Source organism: Larimichthys crocea, chromosome VIII (assembly GCF_000972845.2).
Source record: "Larimichthys crocea isolate SSNF chromosome VIII, L_crocea_2.0, whole genome shotgun sequence".
In the NCBI taxonomy this organism is placed as follows: Eukaryota; Metazoa; Chordata; class Actinopteri; family Sciaenidae; genus Larimichthys; species Larimichthys crocea.
The window spans coordinates 14396014-14421415 of record NC_040018.1 but is presented as its reverse complement, the minus strand read 5'-3'; the positions used below and the strand labels follow the sequence as shown (position 1 = coordinate 14421415).

At 39.7% G+C, this 25402-nt stretch overlaps 2 protein-coding genes across 4 annotated transcripts; both read left to right on the top strand.

Annotated features, from left to right (window-relative positions):
• The first annotated feature begins 1127 nt into the window (after positions 1-1127).
• Positions 1128-12074, top strand: myzap (myocardial zonula adherens protein). 3 transcript variants are annotated; one of them, XM_019270540.2, is made up of 14 exons: positions 1128-1631; positions 2339-2419; positions 5447-5539; positions 6322-6486; positions 6632-6724; positions 6814-6927; positions 7022-7186; positions 7715-7840; positions 8097-8225; positions 8315-8409; positions 8904-9009; positions 9762-9845; positions 10117-10178; positions 10282-12074. In XM_019270540.2, the coding sequence occupies exons 1-14, from the start codon at positions 1545-1547 to the stop codon at positions 10970-10972; spliced, it is 2091 nt and encodes a 696-aa protein (XP_019126085.1). In that variant the 5' UTR covers positions 1128-1544; the 3' UTR covers positions 10973-12074. The 3 variants fall into 3 exon arrangements, with proteins under 3 accessions (XP_019126085.1, XP_019126083.1, XP_019126084.1); XM_019270538.2 differs by having other exon boundaries at positions 10072-10178; XM_019270539.2 differs by having other exon boundaries at positions 1129-1631; positions 7034-7186; positions 10072-10178.
• Positions 12075-13168: 1094 nt separating this feature from the next.
• Positions 13169-16617, top strand: polr2m (RNA polymerase II subunit M). Its single transcript, XM_019270541.2, has 4 exons — positions 13169-13560; positions 14184-14783; positions 14949-15171; positions 15963-16617. The coding sequence occupies exons 1-4, from the start codon at positions 13451-13453 to the stop codon at positions 16104-16106; spliced, it is 1077 nt and encodes a 358-aa protein (XP_019126086.1). The 5' UTR covers positions 13169-13450; the 3' UTR covers positions 16107-16617.
• Positions 16618-25402: the final 8785 nt, after the last annotated feature.

The window sequence follows — 25402 nt, the reverse complement described above, 5'->3', positions numbered from 1 at the left end:
TTAATCAAGCTCTGATCACAAAACAGTACAATCACGTCAGGAAGTGAAGATGATGATTGTGGGTGAGGATTTCCACATGTATTTCCACGTGACATTGGATTTGGATACAGGCTTGGCTGTGTGACTGACTCACTGATTGCAGAAGTAAACACCATTTGTTTGATGTCTGGTTACTAATTAACTCCTCCAGCCTGTAGAAAGTTCAGTTTATTAACTAACAGCAGATCTTTGTTTGGAAATAATGTACACCTTGCTTGGCAACTTTCAGCCTTTAAACTTGATTCTCTATTCTTCTGTGTCTCTAGTTTCTATTAAATGGGAGTGACTGCAGGCTATTCATACGAGGAATGTGAGCTGGCTGTCAGGATGACTGTCTGTTCCTTAAAGATATTGGACAAGATGAGGAAGTATGAGCTGATGAGCATAAATTCATCGCATCATTGTGAAACAGAAGGTAACATTAAAAAATAATGTTTGACCTGTTGTCTTCCTTTTCATCACTATCCACTATCAACAGTATCAATAATTTATTGACTAAAGTAACCGTTATACTAAGAGACACCTCCTGCACCTTCTGTATAAAGTGTAATTTAACTGGAAGAAGTTTCTCTCACACAGTGTGAGCATTCAAATAGTAAAGTAAAACTAGAAACACCACACTACAAAAATACTCCAATACAAATAAGAGTCTTGTGTTCAAACTACTAATTACCGTTTTAATATGTAATCTGTATTTAAATTGGTCAAGATGGAGATAATATAATATAATAATATAATAATGTGTTTTGTGTGTAAAGTTGACTGCAACTATAGCTGTCAAATAAAGTGTAGTGGAGTAAAAAGTACAATATTACTGGAAGTTGAAAGTAGGATAAAACAGAAATGTTCAAGAAGAAGCTTTAAGAACAGTTAAAAACTGTGACATAGTTCAAATACATTTTGCAGTTTTTGGATTAAAACTGGATTATTGAAATGTATAAATGTTGGCAGGAATATACTGTCAAACCTCAGCTGTGAAGTGAACACTAAGTCTTCTTTTTGAGCCACACCTCTTGATAAGAAGTGCTCCACCTGTCCCAGCCCATGTAAGAGGACCCGCCCTGTGAAAGTCCTGCTCTCAGGGCAGGAGGTAACTGAAATGTGGCCTGACAGGTCTGATGGGTACTCAGAGACACACAGAGAGTCAGAGAGACTTAGGCAGGGTCGCTGAGTGACTGACAAGCCTGTCAGCCAGGTGGATTTACTAGCAGTCTGGCTGGAATTAAAACAATGGCATAGTTGTGTTTGTGTGGAACTGGATTGCACCTGATCATTTCACTGACTGAGAGGGAACCTCTGGGGGCCCTGTGGACTCCCACCACCAACACCAGACGTGACAGACTGGAATTTCCCTTCCTTTTCCCTGGCTGGAGCCAGGGGCAGATGGTCGCTCTAAGAGAGAGTTTGAGCAGAACTCAGGAAGGAGAGTGAGAGGAAGGGTGGGAGGAGGTCCGGAGAGGGAGAGGGGAAGAGAAGCGAGGAGTGGAGTGGACATAAGAGGAGACATGCTTCGCTACGGTTCTGGACGAACGGTTTCCACCACCACCACCACTACCACAACAACAGAGGACTCTCCAGAGTCTTTAAGTGAGGTAAGAAGTCCCAGAGATTCAGGACACTGGAACTATCCCTCTGTCTCACCCCTTTTTACTCCCCCTTCTTTTTTGTATTTTGCAAACAGTCCTGTGTTTTTTTCCCCCACCCTTCTCTGTTTGTCCCTTGTTGCTTTTAACTCTGTAGCCACTTGTTTCTTACTTGTTTTCCTAAATTTTCCCAGCTAACATTTTCTGGTTCATTTTCAGTTTATGTTTGTTATAGGATGTGTTCACTTGCAAGAGCATGTAATGGGAGCTGAGTGTGCAGCAGGCAGGGCTGTCATGTTTATTTGAACAGCTCTCTGATAATACAGGCCTTTGTACTGAACCAGCCTTTAAAGTTATTCCCATTGTTTTCTAACAAAGAAATAACTTATTATTTAGTAAACATGAGTATGGTGGATTTATTACTGCATGAGTGTTTTTGGAATAATCTTAAACTTGAAAATATATAACTTTACAATATGTTTGTTTGTTACTGAAGCAAACAAAGCACCCACTGTGCTGTAAATATTACAAAGGGTGCACCCATACTGCATCATTTACATAAACTTTGCAATAAACTCTTGGGTCAGCCATCCTACCACCTCAGTTTCAGTTATGTGTTATTGTCAGCTCTTCTATATGGTTTCACGTGGTGAATGCAAAAAATCATTTAAATTAGAACATAATTTATTTGCCTTTTGTCTGTTTGTTTTTCACAGAGGAGGATCAGGCGTCTCAGGTTAACTCTACATGCGGGTGATAATGAAAACAAGGAGCCAAAAAGTGCTAACTCAGACACAGTAAGTCGTATATCTCCCACACTGAAATTCCTACAATTAAACCATGCAACATCCTGCCTCCACGTCCTCCAGGTCCTTCCATAACGGCTCTGTTTAGATAGGTAAAGGCTTAATGTAGTTAAATGAATGACCTTTCTCTCCTTGACTAACTAAAGGATAATAAGTACAGAAAATAAAACATTAATTCACCATAAAATACTGAGATAGAAAGATGGTGGAGCAACTGAGATTGATCTGTTTTTTATCATCTTGACCGGTTACACAATCCTGACATGAGGGTGTGTGCATGTGATAATGCACACACAGCTGTTTCACATTTACTTCAAAGCTCAGTTCAGACCATTTACGATGTTTGCTGAACAGACAATTTTTTTTGATATCTCACAGACACCTGAGACACCTGAGAGCTGAAACAGTATTGACTCAGTAGCTGGCAACCAAACAAACTAGCTCATGAAAATGGTATTTGCAGAATTACACTGTGTACAGTATCAGTGTCTGTTAAAGCACACAGTAACTATGTGAAATATTATTGAGATTCGCTGCAGGCTGTAAGTGTGCTTGTTGAAATGGCCCTGCCTTTGTTTGTGTTCAGGATTTGTGATCCAGAGGCTGATGTCAGAGTTGACAATGAGAACTGAGTGTGACTTCCCTTATTGTTGGCACTGAGAAGTCTTTTGGTCTTTTTACTGTGCGCAGAGATACATGGTGCTATGTTTTGAGTAAACCTTGGCCAAGGGGCATGGTATTTGTCTAGATACGATCCCTGGACACGCTCTCCTGATAACACGCTGCTGTAATCTTTGAATGTCATTCCCATTGAGAGGGTGTGACCGGGACTATTGAAACTGATGACAGAGGACAATCTGGTCAAGAGCGAGCTCACACAAAGTGCAGAGGGACACGCGTGTGCTTAGTGTAAAGTTGTATTTCAGTAGGGACACAGTTTGCACCCCTGAAACTGCCTACCAGCACCTCTAAAGGGCACTAGTTTACATGTTGCAGCTTGTTTGTTAGATCTCTATGTAATAGTTGTAAAAATGTTGTTTCATGGCAGGCGGTTTTAGAGGTGTAGATAGGTGGATAGAGGCAGGCTAGTTGTTTCCCCTTGTTTCCAGTCTTTATGCTAAGCTAAGTTCACCGGATGATGGAAGTAACATGGTTTTTGTTGAACATGAAAGCGGTATCAATTTTCTCATCTAAGTGATGAACACTACATGTCAGTGATTCACACAAAAGTAAGAAAGTAGAAAATGATGCGCATGAATCTCCAATTCAGTGAGATGGTGAAGGCCTCAAAACAGTTTTCACTCAGTATAAGCCAGGTATATACACTAAAGCATTAAAGCAAGCTGTACATGTGAAACTGTTTTAAAAAACATACAAAACAAACAATAACTTTGACGTCACTTAAGTGGAAATTTATGGTTTCAAGACAAACTCGTCTCGAGTGACCTGATCTCCTTCTTCTGTATTCAGTGTGCAGAGCTGTTGTTCTAACATTTAGCACAAATACTAGGAAGTGACGCAGTGATGACAGACTTATTGTAACACTTTATTATACTTATTTAGACGTGGAACTGTCCAAGTCATTTTCATGCCAGTGTGCTTAAACAAATTAAGTTCCTCCATCAGTGATCTTAGATGTACTCTGTAGGTCAGATGAATCTTTTTGAGGTTGCAAAAAAGGGAAGACATGAAGGAGGAAGGAGATAAGTTCAACACCCTCTGCTTTAGATGTCCAAAGATTTTCATGAGAAGCAGTTAAAGTGGTTATATTCGCCATAAAATTAGAAAGGGTGTATCCTGCAACCTGACACTATAGGGACTCAATCCAACTAGTGACTATGGCCTAGATGAGGTATAATACATCTGCACCATGACACACAAAAGACACAGGTTTTTTTTACTTGGACACACACAATTACTACATATAGATGTTTCTACACCTACTTCATTGGATTACATCTTCACAATGACTGAAAGTCTCTTCAAAGTGAAAAAGATTCAGTCCGACGAGCTACATGAGAGGCTCTTTGTGTTGTGACTTCAAATACGGTTACAGATCAGGGGCCAAATCAATCAGTCAGTCATTCACAATGCAGTCATGTGATAGTTCATGTGCATCAAACTGAGCAGTAAAGTGTTTGACAATACACAAACATATATTTATTTTAAAGGGGCCTCTGTGAGTCATTTTTACATGTTTATATAACTCAGGCGGTCTGTGACGTCTGTGAGGAAGTCATGCTCCTCAAGGCAACAAAACAAAAGAAACCCAGTGTGCTCATCCTAAATAGTTTCAGCTATGACAAGCAGGTAAACACTGTCCGCCCCTGTGGCCCAACACTGGCACTGTAAAATTCAAAATTACAGATTAGAGTTTTGTTATTCTGAGCTCTTAAAGGAGGCTGCAGTGTTGTTAAGATGTTGGCTGTTCAGCTGCTGGAATTCACATCCGCCTATTAGCAGGCCTTCAGCATTTCTCAACGGCATGTCCTCTTTAGATGAAGTGGTGGAGAAATGTGAGGCTCAACTCTGACCACGAGACAACACTGGCATCTTTGTTCTGGCTGCTGTCCCTCCTCACTCTTATCTCTGTGAGAAGTTAAGACTCACGCCTCTTTCTCTGGGTCAAAGCTGCTCAATGTATAGTTTGAGCAGAGGCTTCTAAAAGACGTCAGAAATTAATCAGTCTATTGGTTTGGAAAAGATCTATAAACTGAACAAAATATATATATATATAATATAATATATGTGATAGAATGAGGTCAAAAATGTTTGTTTGCTTGCATTCTCTCTTGTTGACAAAGCACCTTTTTTACATGTAACAATGACAGACTGGAGTGCGTTATTGTGACACAAACGTTGCTAATTAGAAGGCATCAGTTCTGCGGAATGTTTGCACACAATAACGACACTTATTCTGAATATTTTGAACTTTTCAGGGTACACACCTGGAATGAAGTGAATCATCTGCTACAGCTACCTTGAATATTTGTTTTTGTTTTTTTTTTCTTTCTGTAGGCAGAAAAAGAGAAGGATGTCAATAGGGCATGGAAGAAGAAGAATGGGCTGATCCAAAGAGAGAGGCCAGCTGGCAGGGAGTCACCTCAGCAGGTAGACAGCCACATTCACCACATGAGTAATAGGCATGACACTGCGAGGCATATACTGCCTCTGCTGCAGCATGTGTGTGTCACTGGCATCCTCCTGTAAAACACGTTTCTGTGCATGCACCTTCGGGCTGTCATTAATAATGTATTCATGGATATTCAACATGAACAGATGCTGGTAGATGACAGTAACAAATTCCATCTCTCATGTGTATCTATCTGTCTATATTCATACAGTATATATTAATCAGTAGTGAACATAAGCATCCCTAAGATTCAGTCTCTCTAATTTACAGACAAAACGTTGGCCTTTTGCACTACAGTGCTGAAATATTTATAGAAATTGAATCTCTAAGCTTATCTGTGCCCGTAACTATAATTGTCATTTGTTATTTAGTTATTGCATTGTTTAAGAGCTGCACTTCTCTGCTGGTGTGCGTCTCTTTTCATTGGGCACCCGTCTGTTAGAGGTACAATAGGCAGAGACGGCAGCAGCTCATGTACTGGGTTGCAGAAACATGACACCTTCAATACACGTTGCACTTCTTTTAGCTGTTTGTTCCCAGCCTCCTGTTTCCAGGACTCAGCAGTAGCGGTTCTGGAAATACCTGATCAAGTACACATACAGTGTGCAGTCTTTTGCATCAAAACTGACAAATACATGTGATGCACCCGCAAGCAATACACCAGCAAGCACACGAGCATCACAAACACAATGACAGCATAAGTCGGCTTCAGCGGAGGGTGGCTACAGAAACCTGACCGGTGTGATCCTGTCTCCCTCAGCACCTCGGAGACATGACCAATGGGGTGCCAGAGACCTCGCTGCAGCATCATGGGCCCAAAGTGTACGGTGTTGTGCAGAGGACGGGCTCGGACAAACAGCCGGAGGTGATGGCGCGTGAGTGGACGGCCAATCACCTTCAGGATGAGATGAGGTACATCAGGGAGGTGAGTGGAAACTTACAAAACAAGCAGCCGGGCCTTCAGGTGAACACATAGATGTTTTAACAACACAACAACCTACTGTATGTATGCAAGGCTGTGTGAGATATTGTGTAGATCATGTTTGTAAGCTCTGTGCATCTGTATATAGGTAAGAGACTCATTGGAGAAGGTGAGAGAGCGAATGTACGGGCAGTTCGGAGGAATGCAGCAATCAATGCAGAAGCTCTCGCAGGAAATCAGGGTAATGAATTATGTAACACCAAACGATTGCTCATCAAACTCACATTCTGTAAATAGATCTGAAAATGCATTTGACATGTTTGTCTGCAGGCGGCCAATTCTCAACGGAAGAGTCTGGAGTCAGAGGTGAAGGTCCGGACAACAGCCATGGAGAACTTTGATCAGATGAACAGCTCTCTTATATCTGCAAACCTCAGCCTACAGGTAACAAATGTTTGTCACTGAACCTGTGAATACATGCTCCTTGACAGCTGTGCGCCATCACAGAAAAGACTGGCTTGATGAGTAAAAAAAAAAGTTTCCTTTACAGAAATCCCTCATAGAGAACTGTCAGAACAGAGTGGACAGGAGAGAGGAGCTGAAGACTTTGAGGAGCAACTATGAAAAAACACAAGAAAAACTCAGAGACAAGGACAAGGAGCTGGCTGCTGCGCAGGCTGAGAACCAGACTCTGAGACTACAGGTAACTCCTGTGCACACATCGCTTTGTGTGCACACTTACCCATTCACACGCAACCTCTTGCAACCACAAATTTCATTACAGTGGTGCTATGGAAGATTTATTGAGCCACGAAACTGGTGTGACAAGTAAGTGCTCAGTCTGTTGCAAAATGATCTGATGAGTCAACCGTGGACATGTGTGGCACTGTATGATAGGTCCTGAAGGAAATATGGAAATGCTTTACATGTGGAAATTAATATTTACTTTTACCTGATACTTTATCAGTTTTCCATCTCTGCAATTCCTTTTTTTATAGTAAGTTAGAGTAAAATCAAAGGTAAAAATAACTTAACTGATCACCAAAGTTCTGAGGAGATAATTTTGTCAAACAAAAAATGGTTGTCCTCCATTAGAGAGCAAACAACCCCAGTTTCAAAGAACTAAAACAAATGTGAAGTAGTAGTTACATCTTTGTCTTCTACTCTAGTGTCAGTATGGAATAATCAGCCTCACACAGTCTTAATTTCTGCTGTGCTGTGAATTGTCCAGGTGGAGTCTTCACGGGAGGCCAACACTCAGGCGCTGCATGAGCTGTCGGCAAAGCTAAAGCAGGAGTATGAAGAAAAGCTGCAGGAGGAACAGCGGAAACACAGAGAGGAAATTGAAAACCTACAGGTCTGCATTCTTCACTCCTTATTCATTAACTCTCAGTGTATGTCACATGCAGTTTCAGTGACATTAGAAGCCAAAACTTGTCTGTCATGAGAACAGGATATACATGTGATAATTACATATTTCAAATGTTTTTGGTTTCGGCACATTTTGATGCAGTGTTATTTGTTCTCTAAAACAAATTCAACCTAACGTTCATCTAAAAATGCAGATAAATTACAAAGTTCATGTAAACTGAAACATGTTTCTGTTCACACAGGCCCAACTTGATGAGTACATCAGGCGACTAGAGGAAGCAGAGAAAACCATCAAGATTGCAGAGGCCAAGATTGCTGAGAGGGACCAGAGGATCATTGAAGTGGAGCGTCTACTGGACTGTATGGGAAAGGTAAAGAAGATTTGAAAGTGACAAAAATCATATTTACACATCTGCAGATAATGCAGATAATAATTCATCATAAAACCTATTTTTTACAGGAAAAGGGCCAACTTCAGAATAAGCTGCAGGAATGTGAGCAGCGTCTCCGCTTGTTGGAGCTGACAGACACAACTGATGCAACTGTAGTCAAAAAGTACGTCAAAACATTATGTGGATATATCAAGCAAAACATCCCAACTCAAGGTCCACTAACTAGCCTCTTTTCAGAGCTTTTAACTGTATCATCTAGTCTTCAGTAGTTGACTAGGTTGTCAGAGAGTTGGATCTGTTCACTATCAGCTGAACAAGTACAAAAAACACATTGAGTTGAGACTGTTTGTAACTTTAATGCTTCAAATGCTTCATCTGTTTGTTTTGGTTGAAGTGCTGCTGCAGTGATGACTCTGACATTTTTACATTGTCACTAACATGAACACACAAGTAGTGTTGAAGCATTTGCAGAATTAAAAGCTGCAAATCAATCAATCGATCGATCAATCAAGTGTATTACAGTCATTTTGTTCTCCTGTCAAGTTAGTAAGGTTATCCTCGATCCAAGGACCTCCTGACCTGGCTGCACATATCTGTGAAATGTAATTTTCAGCAGTGTAATGGATTTATTTGTGGGCTTAACTGGTTCTTGTCTAGGTCCAAAGAGCTGCAGTCTGAAACTGTGGATCTCCGTGAGAGGATCAAACACTTGAACGACATGGTGTTCTGCCAGCAGAGGAAAGTCAAAGGAATGATTGAGGAGGTGAGGAGATTTAACTTATCTGTGTGTGTGAATGCTGTCCACTCATGCATGCAGGTCTTCTGTTCTACTTGTGTTTTGATAATGGGTGTGGATGATATAGATACATTAGCTAAAGTAGCAAAAGTTTGTTTAACATTTAGAGTATGAAAGAGTCGCATGCAAAAATATGAAGCTTCATCTGATCCAGAGTCAACAAAAGGCATTGTGCTGGTTTAGTGGTTAAAATGCAATCATGATCTAAAGGGTTTAATAATTTAAGTGCATTAGAGTCTTTTTAGTTTTTGGTTTATCAAATAGTAAATTATAAGTTATTTCCCTATATTTAGTGTACATCATATCTGGCAGCTGGGCCATTCTTTGCCAACACACTTTGTAACACTTTTTTATTTCATGAGTCTGATTTCTGAATAATTTCCCAAAAGATTCCTGGAAATACCTATGTAATAACCACTGACAGTATAAAGAATGGATAGCGTATGTGTGATGTCACCCATAGGTTTCTGAAGAGTCATTTTGAAGCTCAAAATATGTGACTCTGGCCTCCGCCATGTTGGCTGTCCTGCCTTTTTGTACCAGGCTGTAAACATGTTTATTTCTGCTGTGAAGACATTTTAATATGGGAGCTTATGGAGATTGATATGTTGTGTAGCCTTACCAGACTTAACTGCCAATGGTTCATATACAAAGATCAAGATATTGGTGTGAATAAACTGAGCATTTCACTTAAATGTTGTCTTTTCGTATTTGTGAAGGTTGAATCACTGCGAGCTCAAGTTGCTCACAAGGATATGTTCATCTCAGAGCTTCTGGATAGAATTGCAATAGTGGAGTGTGAGGTAAGATAAATACGTCACTGTCTGTTTGCCTGTTCTAGTTATGGTGTGGTCTGGTAATCTACTGCATGCCTAAATGACTGTCTGGGTTGCTCAGCGTATATCCTGAACTTTCAGCAATGTCTATGTGATTTCCTGAAACTGTCAAATCACTTTCACTTGTAAAGTGATTTCAGTGCTTTGCATGTATCTGATCTGACAGTGTTGTTTCCTCTTTTCCTTTTCCTAGAATAATGAATTAGAAGACAAGCTGAAGTATTTTATGTCCACACAGAATAGATCACGAGAGGTTTTGGAAACCAGAGAGATAGGAGTAGGCTGTGATCTGCTCCCCAGGTGAGAAACAGAGTTGTGGAAACATATTTAGTAGCATCAGGTTATATTTAATCCTTCATTTGGAGGCAGTTTCTCACTCTGATGTCTGACTGTGCATCTGCAGACATGAAGCAGGTGGGCATGATGTTAACCCTCCAGTTTACCGTGAACCAACTCATCTCCAACCCATACAACACCCACCACCTCTTCAACCTCCATCACCAGTGAAAACTCCATCAACCACCCAACCTTCATCTCCCACACAACCTCTTTCCCCCACACAACCTTTGTCCCCGATACTCCCTCTATCACCCACACAACCTTCATCCCCAATACTCCCTCTATCAACCATACAACCATCATCTTCCACACAACCTCTTTCCCCCATACAACTATCATCCCCAGTAGAACCTTCATTCCACACACAATCTGCACCTTCTACATCTCCCATTCAACATCCATTCCTCTATTTGACAACACCCACACAACCAAGGACGTTCAAGTCTAACCCTCCACCCAGCAGGCTGGAGTCCAGTTTACTGAGATACACTCCTGTCCAATATAGTCGCTTCCTGCAGTCCAGCCCCTCAGTAGAGAGTGGGATGTTCTCCTACACCAGTTCGTCTGAATCTGAGCCACCTGTGAGTCCAGTCCAGTCTAGGAGAGATGAGGTGGATGCACAAACAAACACAGAAACACAATCAAGTCAAGAGGAATCCACTTTCTCTTTTCAACCAAGATCAAGAACCCCTGTTTATTCACCGTTCATGAAGCTTATGGAAATAACTGCAAACATAAAAATAGATTCATCTTGAAGTAATAGTTTGATATTTTGGAAACTACACATCTCGTCAAGAGTTTTATGAAATGTTCAGTAACACTTGACTAAGACTGGGGAAAGGGGAAACAGCTAGCCTGAGGTCTTTGTCCAAAGATGACACCTGTTTTCAGTTTACTGCTACATGTAGCTGCAGCTAACACAGCATAAAGCTAATCTGTACATCATGACTGTATGGTATGTACAAGTAGCTGATGTTACAATACAGTTATATGTTGCTGTGGTCAAAGCTAAACTATTAAACTAATTTACCGTACGAGACTGACATTTATTCTCTTATATTACTTGCAAGAAAGCAAATCACAAAGTGTAATTCCTAAAATGTTGGACTGTTCTGTTAAAGCTCAGACATCTTTGGTATTACCACAGGTTATCTTTTTTTTCTTTTTGTTTTGTCTTTAATAACCACATGTGACACAGCTTTAATGTTTCAAACAGTCACAAGTTGGTATTTGCATATTCTGGTAGATGAAGTTAAATGTCTAATGTCTGTATTTGTGCTTAGCAGTTTTCATGAAAATGTTGCTTGCTGTTGGGTGTAAATAATCTGATGCTCTGTAAAAATATTTTGTAAAGGATTATATTTGTTTTGTTTACAGCGAATGTAGCCCTCCTATGTTGCTCATATAAGCATTCAGTCCTATATGAAGGTTGATAGGGTTATTGTGTGTATTTTATATCAGCTCTGTACAAATTAAATGAATATTATTTTCTTATTGTCATAATATGTACAAAATATTTATTAATATGCTTTGTGCCTTTGTGAGCAGCCTACTATTTGATACTGGTGATGGGAATGAATCTATTTAAATTGGCGACAGGGTAATTTAATAATGTAATATGAAATATATTTGCTAATGATAAAACTGTTCAATCACTTTAAATATAATTACCTTAATGAGATGACTGCCATTCCTGAGCCACAGGCACAAGTATTATCCAGATGTTGCCTGCACTGCCACAACTGTGCTTAAAAAACTTTTATGATGTGCCTTTTCCTTATCAATACATATCATACTGAGACTAATGGTAAGAGGCCAGCGTATGTTTGGATAATAAAGACTTTACTGTATAAATAACCAGTATTCTGATTGTGTCAATGTACACCCACACTCTGTAATGCCTGAAACTATGAATACTTCCTGTTCACTGATGTGGATCACAATTTATCATCGCTGCTGAGAAACACAAAAAAGGCTTTTAAAACTGGCTTGTATTTCTTCTATTTCTAATGGGTCAATTTCACACGTATATAGAAAAGTCACGCATAAACACTGACCTCCAGATGAACGTTCTTCTCTGGTGTTGTGCTGCATGTACAGTAAGTTATGTACACAGGCTTCAAAATGAAAAATCTGTTATTGCCTATAGTAATGACTCACTAAACCAAATATTGTTTATGATTGTAATTTTCATACGTAGTACAGTGAAGATTCAGGCTAATTCAGGGTGAGGCAAGAAATTGTTGATATCACTGAACATTTGCATTTGATTCACAAAAAAGCTTTACAATATTCTGAACAAGCTGTGCATAGTCCATTAAAGTAAAGAATGAGGGTCAGGAGAAAACAACATCTAAAGTGTGCAGTCAGTGATATTGACAAATAAAGCACACCCTGTACTTCAGATAGTAATACTGATAAATAATATATTATCATATAATAAAAAATACTATTTCTACTAGTTTGTTGGGATGTGATCAGAAAAGATGATGAGGGTAAATGTGGAGAAAACTGCAAAACGAAATGAACGGATGTCTGCTGTGACTTGGTACAGTGGACAAAAATAGCTCGAGCATGGTTTTATTGCAACTGTACAGCTGCAGCCAAGGGTTAAACTGTCTTTGAACTCTTGAGAGGGGAAAGAAAGGACACAGCTGTAACCCTCCAGTAGAAGTTGGGCCATTGTTCATTGAGCTGAGTGAGAATATTGGCACAATGGTTGGGAGACATCCGGCTGGAAAATGCAGCTATGGAAAATCTGAGACTGTGAAGCCTGTTCAGACTGACTGCACTGGTTACAGTCAAAACATCTGATATAAAGAGCTATCAGAAGTTACAAACAACTCTTTTAAAACCTAAACCTGGTGCTGATGAGTGCATTTGACCTGTAGAGGGCAGCAAATCACCTTCACAGGCTGTGGCATGGGAAACAGGTGCATTACACCGTCCTGCACGGAGAGGGGGCGCTGCAGTTTCACGTGACTGAGTCCCGCAGACGAAGAAGAAGACTTTGAATTGTTGTTGTCGCATGTTGCCTCCTTTACAAGTTCACGCAGCTCTTTAACCGTCAAAGAGTCAGCCAGCACCTGCTGAAACCCTCTGAACACAGCAGACTCGGTGTTCAGGAGGCGTTCAGAGCCGCTTGACGCGAGTTTATTCTCGGTTTGTACGATGTTACACTGAGGCGCTAGCTCACGTTGTTCCTGGATGCTAGCTGTCAGTAGCTAACGGTGATGTCCTCGTCGTGGACAGATCGTCAGGGACAGGTGAGACACCTGGGACAGCAGAGCAGAGAGGAGCTCCAGGAGCTGCTCCTGCGACAGGAGAAGATACTGTCCAACAAGTACGTCCATCACACGACGTTATATCCATGATGCATGAGAGGCGCAGAAACACTGTGGTGACGACTCTAAACATACACACGAGTTATGAAAAAAGCTACACAATCATCTTTATATCATATCATATCATATTATTAAGTAAATGCACAACCTATCTTTCTCTGGTTGTAGCTCTGAATTGAGTTGTATTGTGTAGTTCAGATTATTTTATTATATTACAAGCCAGTTTCACATGTCAACCATAATATTTCTTCTGTAATAGAACTGGACAACATAGTAAACCATAACTATCATGATTATACAGCTGTATTAGATCAGATATTAATAGAATATATAGTGCTTGTGAGATTTTACAACAATATAAAATACAGATAGGCAAAAAAAAAAAGCTGAATAAATAACAATTAAAATAAACACAGAATATAAAAATAATGCGTGACAAACCAAACACCTTTGGGAGAGTTGGGAGTGACCTCATTACCGTAATCAAAAAAATGAGAGAATAACTTTTGGAAGAATTATCCTTATTTATCTACCAAGACATTAAATGTTGGTTTGTTTGTTTAATCATCTTGAATACGTGTCTCAAATGTAGCATGAAGTGACGGGTTTGTGTTGTTCGCAGGAGGTTAGTACAGACTCTTCCTGACAAAGGGAAAAAGATAAAAGAATTTGCAGAGAAAGTGCGCCTTGCCATTGAACACCGCGATGAAGAGGAGAGGAGACAGAGCTTGGTGTCTGCTGCCAGGACAGAGCTACAGTCCAAGTATCAACAGGCGTTCACCATGCAACAACGTGCTGTCCCCAACATGCCAGCAGCCTCACACCAAAACAGGAAAAGTGAGGCTGCTGCAGATGATGCGATGCAGGAGAGGGAAATCTCACCTGCCTCAGCTGATGTGCAGGAAAACAACACTTTGGACGAGCAGCAGGACCAGTTTGTCTCCGGGACGGCAGCTGGTGAAGCCATGGAGACGGCTGCTGCTGGGGCCTCTCTGAACTCTGATGAGACAAAAGAGGGTGACCTTGTGGAGGCCTTGGAAAGGGTCAGACTGTCTGAAACTAGTACTGGTTTCACTAGCAAGTCCAAAGACCCATTACACAGCACAGCAAGAGACAATTACTTTCTCAGAAATCAGATACCAAAAAAGCCTCACTATATGACTGTCTTCGAAAAAAACGAGAACACTTCAGCTCCCCGGAAGCAAAAATTCAAACCAAATCAGTGAGTAGACTTTGTTTCATGTTGTTATGATTACATTTGTAAGCATTTCTAACAAAGTAAAAATATAGATTTCATTCAGTAACATTGTGTGTCTTTATTCTGCTTTTATAGTTCTTATCAGTTATTTGAATTTCATTCTTAATATTTTCCCAACTGTGTTTCCAGGCTGCCCAACAGAAGTGACATCTCTCCATCAGGATCCTCGTCACCCAGCCAGTCTTCTGAAGGATCGTCGCCGCTCTCTGCACAGGCCAGGAGGGAGCGGGACAGAAAACATCTGGATGACATCACTGCAGCTAAACTCCCTCCTCTTCATCACAGTCCAGCACAGCTTATCTCTCTGGATGAGTCAGCCGCCCTCATGAAGGAACAAACCAAGAAGCAGCTTGTGAGTGCAGCTGAGTTATTAACACATTTGTCCATTTTATCCAGAGTTTTCATTAAACTTTAGGCAGACTGACAGCGTCACATATATCCACTTGCCAAAAAGTCACATTTGTCCTTGAATAAATGAATAAGGCTCCTAATCATGCTGGGTGGTAACATGTCAAGGTATCTGAATTCTCTGGTTACAGTCAACACTGGTGAATAGCAAGCATTTGGCAGGCGTTGTTAATGTTAAAAATCTGAATTGGTGCTGCTTCAGGTTCTATCGGTGAGGCGTGACATTGTGATCCAGGATACCCAGTAACAAGTAAATTATTTTGAGCTTTTATAAGACGACAAAATCACTACACAGTGTTTATATAATGAGAAAAGGATGTTACTACTCTGTTACTCATTGCGCCTTTTCTTTAATTATTCCATTAACAGATGAAAATAGCAACAAACTAATTATTTGGTAGTATTGAATTGAGTGTGGCATTTTCTAATGTAATCAAATGTGGAATTAATTAAAAATGAATCTAAGCATGAATTGTCTCCGATCCCACCATCAGCTCTAGAGGGCAGTGTTCAGGCACTGTAACGTGTATCACTCCACATCCAAAGTAATGACTTAGAGCCAAACGTCAAACAGTGTGCTTCTGTCAACTTAGGGAGGACTGTTAAGCTCATTATCAGTCCTACTTTTGTTGAGGGTTTAACAGCTATGGCTGTGCTGCTTTATGATAATGTGCTTGTTTTCTGTTTACCAGCCTATTCATGTCAACTTTTTCTCTGTGTTGTGTTTAATTTCAGGAGTTGCAGGCCAAGCTGGCAGCCCAGAAACTGTCTGAGGGATTGAAGATCTCTATGGGGAGTTACACTCCTGACGGTGGCCCCATGGCTGCCTACAGAGAGGTTCATGATGAAGGAGCCCAGCTCTCCTCAGAGGAAGACTGATCCTGGAAGGCCAGAGCTGGGGAAACCAGTATGACCTTGGCCCTGAGGGAAACAGGCTTTGGACCTCGCAATCAGGACCCATCAAACAGGATTTTCACTCCAAGGACAAGAATTCTTAAGAGAGGAAAAGGGTCTTTGCACGGTGTGAAGGCATTGGTATCCCAGACTCAGCTCAGGAAACTGAATGGCAGGTTGAGAAACTAGCTTACTTAATAGTCATTCAGTTCGTCTTTGGGTTGTTTCAGAGTCCCGCAGGAATAATAATACCTGCTGTTAAATGCTAAATGTCAGTACATTGAAACATTGATGATGTCATGGCTTTTTTGAGCCGCAGAGTATTATACGTTGAAATTTCTATTTTAGTGTGTTAATAATTACATGCACTTAGAGCTCATCAGCAGGTGGAGGAGCCGACTGTTTACAGTTTTGTCTTGAAAATAAACATCAGCCTGCAGATTTAATTATTACAGAATGTGTGAGAGAATTGAATAAATACATCTGATTTCCCAAACGGTTGTGTTTATGTAAACGTGCTAATTCAGTTTCTTGCTCAAATTAACACACACTGTGAAATACCTCACCAGCTTTTTCAGCACGGATGAAAACAAGATTTAGAGATCTATAACATCTAAGTATGAAACTGCTCACTGATAAGAGCATTAGGATCATGTTTCCTTGTTTAAGTGTTTAAATTAGTTTTTTGTTTTTTTTAAAGCCTTCAAGCCTCAGGTCTCCGTTTGTGCATCTCACAAACTCAGTTCTGTCGGCTTTAACCAGTGTGCTGGTATTTCTTCTTTTATTTGATACTGTCTTGGAGACGTCAAGAAAAAAAAAATCTGTCTGCCACAGGACTGAGCCAGAGGGAAGTCTAACCTGGCCAAAAATATTAATCAGAAATGTGTATATAAACACTGCTCATAAATTGCCTAATCGGAACGTCTTTAATTATATTAAATGTGAAAAAGTTGCGTTATAAATTAAGTATTATCGTGTATTTAATGGGTTCAAATTTAACAATACAAGTGAGCTGTGTATTATTATTAAGACTTTTAATACACCAAAATCTTTCCCCTGTGCATATTTAAGTTTAATGATTTTCTCAGTGTCAAAAAGATGCAAACTATTTTATTGTTTGACTTTCAGCTCATTTAGTTCTTTCATGTGCAAAATAAATCTGTAAGGTGATATCAATTTTAATTTGTAGTGAAGCTGTGGTCAGCTGCAGGCACTGATTTTCTAAAATCCTGTGAGATGTTATCAAGCAGGGATCTGTGACACACTTGATAAGATTAATGCAGGGTTAGTGAAATATTGAAGCTTGATGGCTGAGACATCTGGACTGCATTTGGATCGTGTTGTTGCTGGGAATGGCAGGCGATGATGGGACGGCAGCAGGCTAATGCAACATGGCAAATACCATTTCTCAACTTTGCTAATATGTGGTAGATAAGAAGTGCCAGCTACATTCAGCATCTTTCCAAATTGCCTTTCCCATCATCTCTCTTCCAACTCTCACAGAAGACTGCAGGCCATCTTAATTTAAACAGCCTGATTCAGGGATTTTAATGAGGAGGAAAGAAGGCACTGGGGCACGTTTTGGGGGAGATGAGGGTGGGTTCATGTAGGTCAGAGTCTGGTGGTAGATGCTCCTTGATAACCTTTGGTAATTTTTGCTGAGGCATTGGTGGGAGAGTGTTTTTTGGGGGGGGAGCCATCTGATTGCTGTGTATTTAGACACTGTATCTGATGGGCTCCAGAGTGGCCCTATGGCGACGTCCAATAACAAATACATGAGCATGCTCCGCAGAGGATCCTCATTGTGCTGGGATTAATTACAGCCTACCTTGCTTACAGAAATTCAGAGACTGTTACCAATTATGGGGCACATTTTTTGCCGTAGCTTTTCTCTGTGGTATCTGGCGTCAAACCTAACTCTGAACGTATGTTGATGTTGTTGAGGTGGAACTAAGCACACACTCTCCATAGTCAAAGCTTTCTTACGTTGTCCATTGATGATGAGGTTGTTTATACTTCAACTTGAATCCCAGACCCCTTGTCTCAGATTAATAAGCTCCTCATGAAGTAGTCTGCAAGTGATTTGCTCCAACTCTGAGTCCGAAATCACACGTCTCGCGGGAGTAGAAATAATTTGCTGTTTGGGAGGGGAAACTGGAATGTGATTTCAAAACTACCTCTTCAAAGACCAGTCAGCTCGGCCCTAAATTAGATGTATAGTATGATGTATAGACTGGCGTTAAACACAAGTTAGGCCCTCAGCAGAATGATTGGATTATATCTGCCAGGTTACAAAGTCTGAGGTCATGCTTTTTCCATTCTCTGATGTTTTTGTCATATTTTTTCAGGGCACATGAAGAGATGAAATAATGCAGCACACAGCAGCTTTCTGCAGATAAGGTTACAGCCTATCTCTTCATCCCAATTAGAACCAGCTCTCCCTCCTCGTACTGCACTAGAAACAAGTGCTAGGAGAAGTGCTCAGATCCTTGACTTAAATAAAAGCACCAAAACCATAGTGTAAAAATTAATGAAGCATTATAATCAAAATGTACTTAAAATATCTAAAGAAGAAATGTTTGATGTGCAGTATTAGAATAGCTGACATTTTTAGACTGTTAGTGCCAACGCTATTTTACTGTTGTAGCTGCTTGAGGCTGAGCTATTTTTAACAACTTTGGCACTCAAAGCCTAGAGGCCGGGCCCCTGAAAAGGTCACCAGATAAATCTGATGATGATTAGATGATTAATGAGAGACAAAAGAGTAAAACACAAATATACATTTTTGTGCCGTTCTCAAATATTTAAAATATTGGATCATTTTTCCTCTTTGGGTCTCAAGCAGTTATTTCAAAGATTTACCTAAGAAGGTTAAAGAGTAAATAACTCTGAAACTTGACAATGAGACTGTAAAGTATAAAACCTTAACCTGAAAAGAAGTAACTATAGATAAATGTAATGAAGGAAAAGGTATAATATGTCATTGTAAAAAGTAGTTGGAGTGTATCATAAAATGAAAAATGTGTTTCACTGATCTCAACATGTGGAAGACAAACCAACCACAACAGTTTGGAGAAAGACAATGTGGCTCATTCCTGTTAATGTCACGTGTGAAAGTTGAACAAATGTCCCGTATGCAAATAGCGAGAGCTGTGAATGAGAAACAAACAACTTGCGTGACTTCAGTGCGTGTGGATGTTTTGTGTTCTCTTGACGTGCCGATGGAAAAAGTAAATACTTTTTCTGACAGGACAGCGCTGAGGTCTCCAGTTATCTGACTATGAATGTGTATGAGAGGAAGCTCGCACATAGTTCATGTCATGACTGTCAACTGCCTGAGGAGAATGATATGTGGCTGCAGCGTTCATGAGAGTCCTGCAGCTGTCTCACCAGTAATGTAGATAGGAAAATATTCCCTGACTGCTGACTGGTGGGTGAATCTGACGGTGGTGCCTTGAACTGAGTGCCTGTCATAAAACTTAGCCAGGGGAATAATTTATTGCATTTTTACATTTTTAAGATTAAGTGTTCTTCTTTCTTTCTTTCTTTCTTTCTTTCTTTCTTTCTTTCTTTCTTTCTTTCTTTCTTCTTGTTTTTTTTACATCCACCAGACATATGGCTAGTTTCTGTGCACATGTCTGTGGCAGTATATTCTGTGATTGCTGGTCTGTTAAATACTGTATTCAGATACTGGCGTGACAGTATATTAAAATCAGACTATGTTCTGTCCATTATAGCTTGAACTGTACCAGCTGTCTTACAGAGATTTGGTACATGTTAGTGTGAGTGCTGACCACATTCTCACATAATATTTCAGATTTGCAGATAGTGCATCTTTCCTCTAAATTTTTAACTCCGCTTACATTCCACATCTGGATAAGGAAAAAGAATTGTGCCTCATGTGTGATTTATCATCAATCATTGCTATAAACTAAAATATGCCTACGTAATAATAGTTTTCTGTTGTCCCTCCATTTCTAATGCATACCAGGATCCATGAGACAAACTATCGACTGTCTGAACACAGTGGAAGCCTGTGTGGTCACTTGCACAAGCATCTAACGTGTGCTTTTGTTTTTACACATGCTGTTGAGTGTGAAAATCTCAGTAGCCTCGCCTTAATTCACACTTTCAAATGTTGTTTAGAGTAGAGGCCCATGTCTTACATCCTCCTCAAAAGAAGTCATCTTTATCCACTTACAATGAATTGGATTTAATAGGTGTAATCATTAAGGAATTAAAGCTTTAAGTTGATATAGATAACATGTACTTCTGTCCATCTGTAAAGCACATACACTGTTATGTTATTATACACTCTGTTGTTCTGATTATAAGACAGAGTTTAGTCCTTATTTTTCACCAACACTTTCTTTTCCAATAGTTAACTGACTGCCAGGTATTTAATGTAAACGCAGTAAAGCAGTCGTCAGAGTTTCAGTGACATAAGAATGTCACAACACAAGCGTTATGTGTTTCCTTTTCCTTGGAACAATGTTTACAGTTCAAAAGCCATAAAACTGACCACAAATGGAAAAGGCATGGTATAGCTGTAATGAGTTATCCTTGTGTAGTCAGTCTTGTGGCAGATGGACTATTATTATTTTAACTCTCTGTTGGTAGTTCTCATAGTTCAACACTGGATGGCACTAGTGTATCTTTGTTCTTTGTCTCTGCATGCTGAGGTTTTATTCCCATGTCAAGTTTTCATGCTAAATATTATATAACAGAGTTATTTTACAGATGTGCAACATGCCATCAAGACTGTTTATTATTTTTTGCAATTCATCACTGTGGACATCAGTAGCCATGCAAGTATAAGGAACATATATTAACCAAAAGATTGTTATGGATTTGGACTCAGAGTCACCATCTCTGACACAATGTGAAACATCAGCAGCTGTCACTGGTTATTTGTGATCAAGAGGCAAAATTACTGCTTGATCGGAGATAGTGAGTGTTGTTAGAGGTGTAGTACATCCCAGGGTCCCAGGTGAGGCCACAGCCCCGCACCTAGCTGCTCAATCCAGATAACAGCAGCTCACAGGCCGGACCCACATCTCTCACTATGACAGGAGATTGTACAAATATGATTTGGATACTTCTGTGTTCGAAAGAACTCCCACATCTCTGCCTGGAACGCTTTGCATAACAATCCTGAGGCACTAGAAAGAAAGGGCAGAGAGAGACAGAGGGGAGGGAAAGTAGGGGTAAAATGGGTTGAGGCCCGTGATGCATGGTGTGGGCCAAGAAGCTGCCAGCATCCCAGCCGCTCCATGTCTGGCCTGGCACAGCATTAAGCAGGCTGTTTTGGGGCCTGTCAAAAGCTCATCACGGCAAGGAAGCCGTCTCTGTGGGGATGCTGCAGGGGTGCCAGGGCACGGCAGGGGGGAGAAACCAGAGACCCTGCCCGGCAGCTTGGTCATAATGAGGAGGAAAGTTCTTATTCTTGTATCCCCATTAATGTTACAACAACAATGCACTTTTGTAACTTTCTTTTCTCCCTCCTCTTGCATGTTTATCCTAAACATGTTCTTTGTTTACACCCCTCATCTTACATTTAGTGAAATTTGAACCTATTTTTTGTTAAATATTAATAACTTCTTGTAATATAAAGTTATATAAAACTTGATACATCCGCCTGTCGTTTTCCATTATCTGATGCACATTTCAAGTACAAGTGAAAAACACTGTTGATTATCTCAGTGTGTTTATTCAGTAATCGCCTGGTTGAAGTATTATTAAACTCTGGCTAATGTCAGTTGTGGCAATCAAGCAGAGTACCAGCGTGTCAAGGTATAATTTCTTGGCCAGAGTTGTTTGTGACATCAATCTAAAGCTGTCCAGAAATAAGGGTGGACCAAAAACAACCCAATTTTGTTTTTCATTATTTTTTGAGTGAAATCATTCCCCTTGATTTGAGAATATCTCAACTATCAAGCACCAGAAATATAAAGTCCTGACAAATCTTACAAATTTCACTCAAAGTGTCATGAAGCAAAAACCATTGAAATATCAGAAAAGTGTTGATGCCAACTCCTTTTTTGTATTACAGGTGTGAAACACACGATATGTGTGGGTGGAAAATCACTTCAAGCTGAAGGACAGTTCATTTTATTTCCCATCCCAGGCAGAGTCTCACAGCTCTGGTGAGTCATTGTAGTACAACTTTCTGTGTAATTCCTATTTATTTTATTTGTTTGTAAAATTATGTTTATAAAAAGTCTGTATTGCATGGTTAAGTATGGCCTTGGGTCTTATGTCTTACAACAATAGTAAAACCTTGCAGTAAAAAAAAAAAAGAAAAGAAAGAAATCCTCTCCAGTCCAACAATTATGGGGCCTCTATATGGAGTAGTTGGCTCGTTTATATGCTGTAATGTTGTGACCATTCCAAGCCCCGAGGCCAGGTGTTTTTGATTGCTGTATAGCACGTTGGAGCGCAGACTCTGCAGCACGGCTCTGGCCCCACAGGATGGTTGGATATGAGTATGATAAACCAGAGGAGACTGAGTGGGAGTGGGAGGCCCAGACTGTTTTCCTTATTTATTTATTAATGTTTTGTTTTCTCTGAGAGAAGCTGTCAGACAGACAGGCAGCTACACCCTCTTATTAGATGACTTCCTTCACTGTGTAAATATATTCCAGCTGAGATTTAACATCTCAGTGTGCAAAGTGTTTTGGATAAACTACAGACAGGGACTTCATGGGATTCTATTACACAAACAGGCAAAATTCTGGTAGAATAAGTATTTGCACTGTTTCAGGGGCAAATCATAACAGACTAGACACAGCAATGATTTCACTTCCACTCTTTTAAAAACATGCAATTTTTCTGCATGTTTTTAGTTTTATTATTGGTGTGTACACATTCACCCTTGAATTCCCCCTCAAATGGAAGTGAAACCTCTCTTTTACCCTCCTTGGGTGACTTTCTGTTACATCTTAGATGTGATTCTAATGTGACAGACTACACAGACAACAAAAACCTCTGAGCTATACACAAAAGTAAAAACATCCATGTTAGATGTGGGGAGAAGACGTGATAGTGTTGCCCTCTGGTGGTTGCATTTCTGCCTCAGGGAGGGGTGGTTTAAACCCTCCATGTAATTTTATTTAAATAAATACATATCTCATGCAACATTCTAATATTAAGCAGCAAAAAAAGGGCCTTATCTTCATTCGTAAAGATTATATTAACAATTTATTTGCCAACTTTTGCAGAGCTGTAGGGATGCAATGTTAGTTGCCACCAGAGCAAAATGCTCTGAGCTCCCAGTTTTTATTACATCTAACACATACAACCAAAGGTGAGCCCATCTGAAATAATTGGCATAAAGCACTTTTTTTTAAATAAGTAAAAAGTAAAAATTCAGCCACAAAAGAAGTAGGCAAAATACCATTGAGATTGAGCCATACAGTAAATATATAGCCAATAAACCAAAACAATACACTAAAAAGGGCTAAAAGCTGCCTTTATGTAATAAGTATTCATTTTATTTATTGTTAAAATAAGAAATATCAATGTCAATTTAATATACTGTATATACAATATATATTTAAATTTTTTCCAAATGTCTTTTGACCATCTGCACTAGATAAAGGAAGTGTATTTATTTAACCCTTCATCCTTTACAGTTAAAGGTAAACTTAAATTAAAACTGACAGGCTCGGTCATGTCAGTGATACTGTCAGTACACAATCAAAGTGGACAGTGTAGAGCAATGGCTCTCTTCACATTACAGATGTCCTACCAAGTTACCAGTCAAATACTGAAATTCAAAACAACTAGACCTCATTTACATTTACTGTTCCTCTGACATAACAACAATATAACTGCATACGTATGTGTGATAGCAGGCCGATTATTAATTTCTATTGAGGGTACAGTGTCAACTATGCAGTCACTCAACTAAATTCATAAAAGCTGTTTGTCTTCCTGTTGCTCTTTCTTCTTGGTCAGCATAAAACATAACAACATTACAAAGAGGGCCATGACCAATGAAGAATGTATCACACTCTGGCAAACATTTACAGGCTGCAGATGGTCCTGGTTGACTTGTTTATACATCCCTGTCTCAGCCCCTACAGGTGCCTTGACACAGAGTAATAAAAAGCAGAGTGTGGAGGAGTTGTGGATACAGGAAAAGGTGGAGGAGAGAACAAGGCTATGCTCCTCTGTGACATGTTTTACATGCTGCATGGTGTGCTTCTTCACACAGGTGGTAGTCAGACTGTAGCTATAATGTGCTCTTGTTCATGCTATTTTTAATGTTCAAATAACTTTTCATACTCACTTTTAAATGCTCATACTGATCGTATGCTTATATAAGTATATACATGCAGCTGAACTTAATTTATCACCAACTTTTGATAATCAAAAGGGAATTTTTGCAATTTAAAGTGTTTAAATTTAAATCTGATCAATAAAGTGATCAGATTTAAAGTCAGTTAAAAACACCAACACAGACTCAGTCCCTTCATACACGTTACACTGGCAGATCTTTCTCCTCTTGACTTGATCTTCCTCACGTTAGGGATCAATAAAGATGAAGTCAGATGACTAGGAAATATGGACACAGTTAGAGGTAGTAGGACACAAGTACTAAATATGCAAATAAATAAGTGTTTCATTTATTTTATTATGTACACCTGTACAGTCCAATGCAATTTAATACCACAACGCTGCTGCTGTTGCTGCACTGTCAGAAAAATGACAATTTACTTATTATTGAGGTTGTAGTGAGTTGTGATGTTGTGCTGCACTGCATTATATTAAAATGGGTATCCAACATTTTATCGCCCCTCATGTATGTAAATGGAGGTGCCAACAAACACTGAAAATGTATTTGCTTTGTAATAGACAAGCTCTTATGTCTGATTGTATTATATTGTACAGACGTACCTAATAGAGTTGCCATTTCATGTATTTGTACAAATCTTATTTAGCATGCAGGGTGGTCGGTAATGACTCAAATTTTGAGTTTAGTTCATTGGTCAAAATGTAATTCTTTCTGCTGTGTTGGAAAAAGGTCATGGCAAACTGCTTTAATTAAGTCTGTTATAGATGCGTTGAGTCAATATCACGGTAATTTTCAAGGCCTTCGTGTTTTTTTATGAGCTTCATCTCACAACAGGTGCTCCGCTGTGTTTTTGAACATGTAGGTCTAGAGGTGATGACTGTCAGGTCTGACATGCTGTGAGTGGGCAGTGAATGTAACATGACTCAGCTGTGTAATCACCTTTGTAATTTTGATGTCACTCACTTCAAAGTACTATTTCATG

What these genes read in the sequence shown, in the direction of transcription:
- myzap (XM_019270538.2), top strand. Translation starts at nt 1,545, where the DNA reads ATGCTTCGCTACGGTTCTGGACGAACGGTTTCCACCACCACCACCACT. An exon ending in AGCTCTCGCAGGAAATCAGG is followed by an intron (nt 6,725 to 6,813) that starts GTAATGAATTAT and finishes GTTTGTCTGCAG; the next exon opens with GCGGCCAATTCTCAACGGAA. An exon ending in TCAAAGGAATGATTGAGGAG is followed by an intron (nt 9,010 to 9,761) that starts GTGAGGAGATTT and finishes GTATTTGTGAAG; the next exon opens with GTTGAATCACTGCGAGCTCA.
- polr2m (XM_019270541.2), top strand. Translation starts at nt 13,451, where the DNA reads ATGTCCTCGTCGTGGACAGATCGTCAGGGACAGGTGAGACACCTGGGA. An exon ending in GAGAAGATACTGTCCAACAA is followed by an intron (nt 13,561 to 14,183) that starts GTACGTCCATCA and finishes TGTTGTTCGCAG; the next exon opens with GAGGTTAGTACAGACTCTTC. An exon ending in AACAAACCAAGAAGCAGCTT is followed by an intron (nt 15,172 to 15,962) that starts GTGAGTGCAGCT and finishes GTTTAATTTCAG; the next exon opens with GAGTTGCAGGCCAAGCTGGC.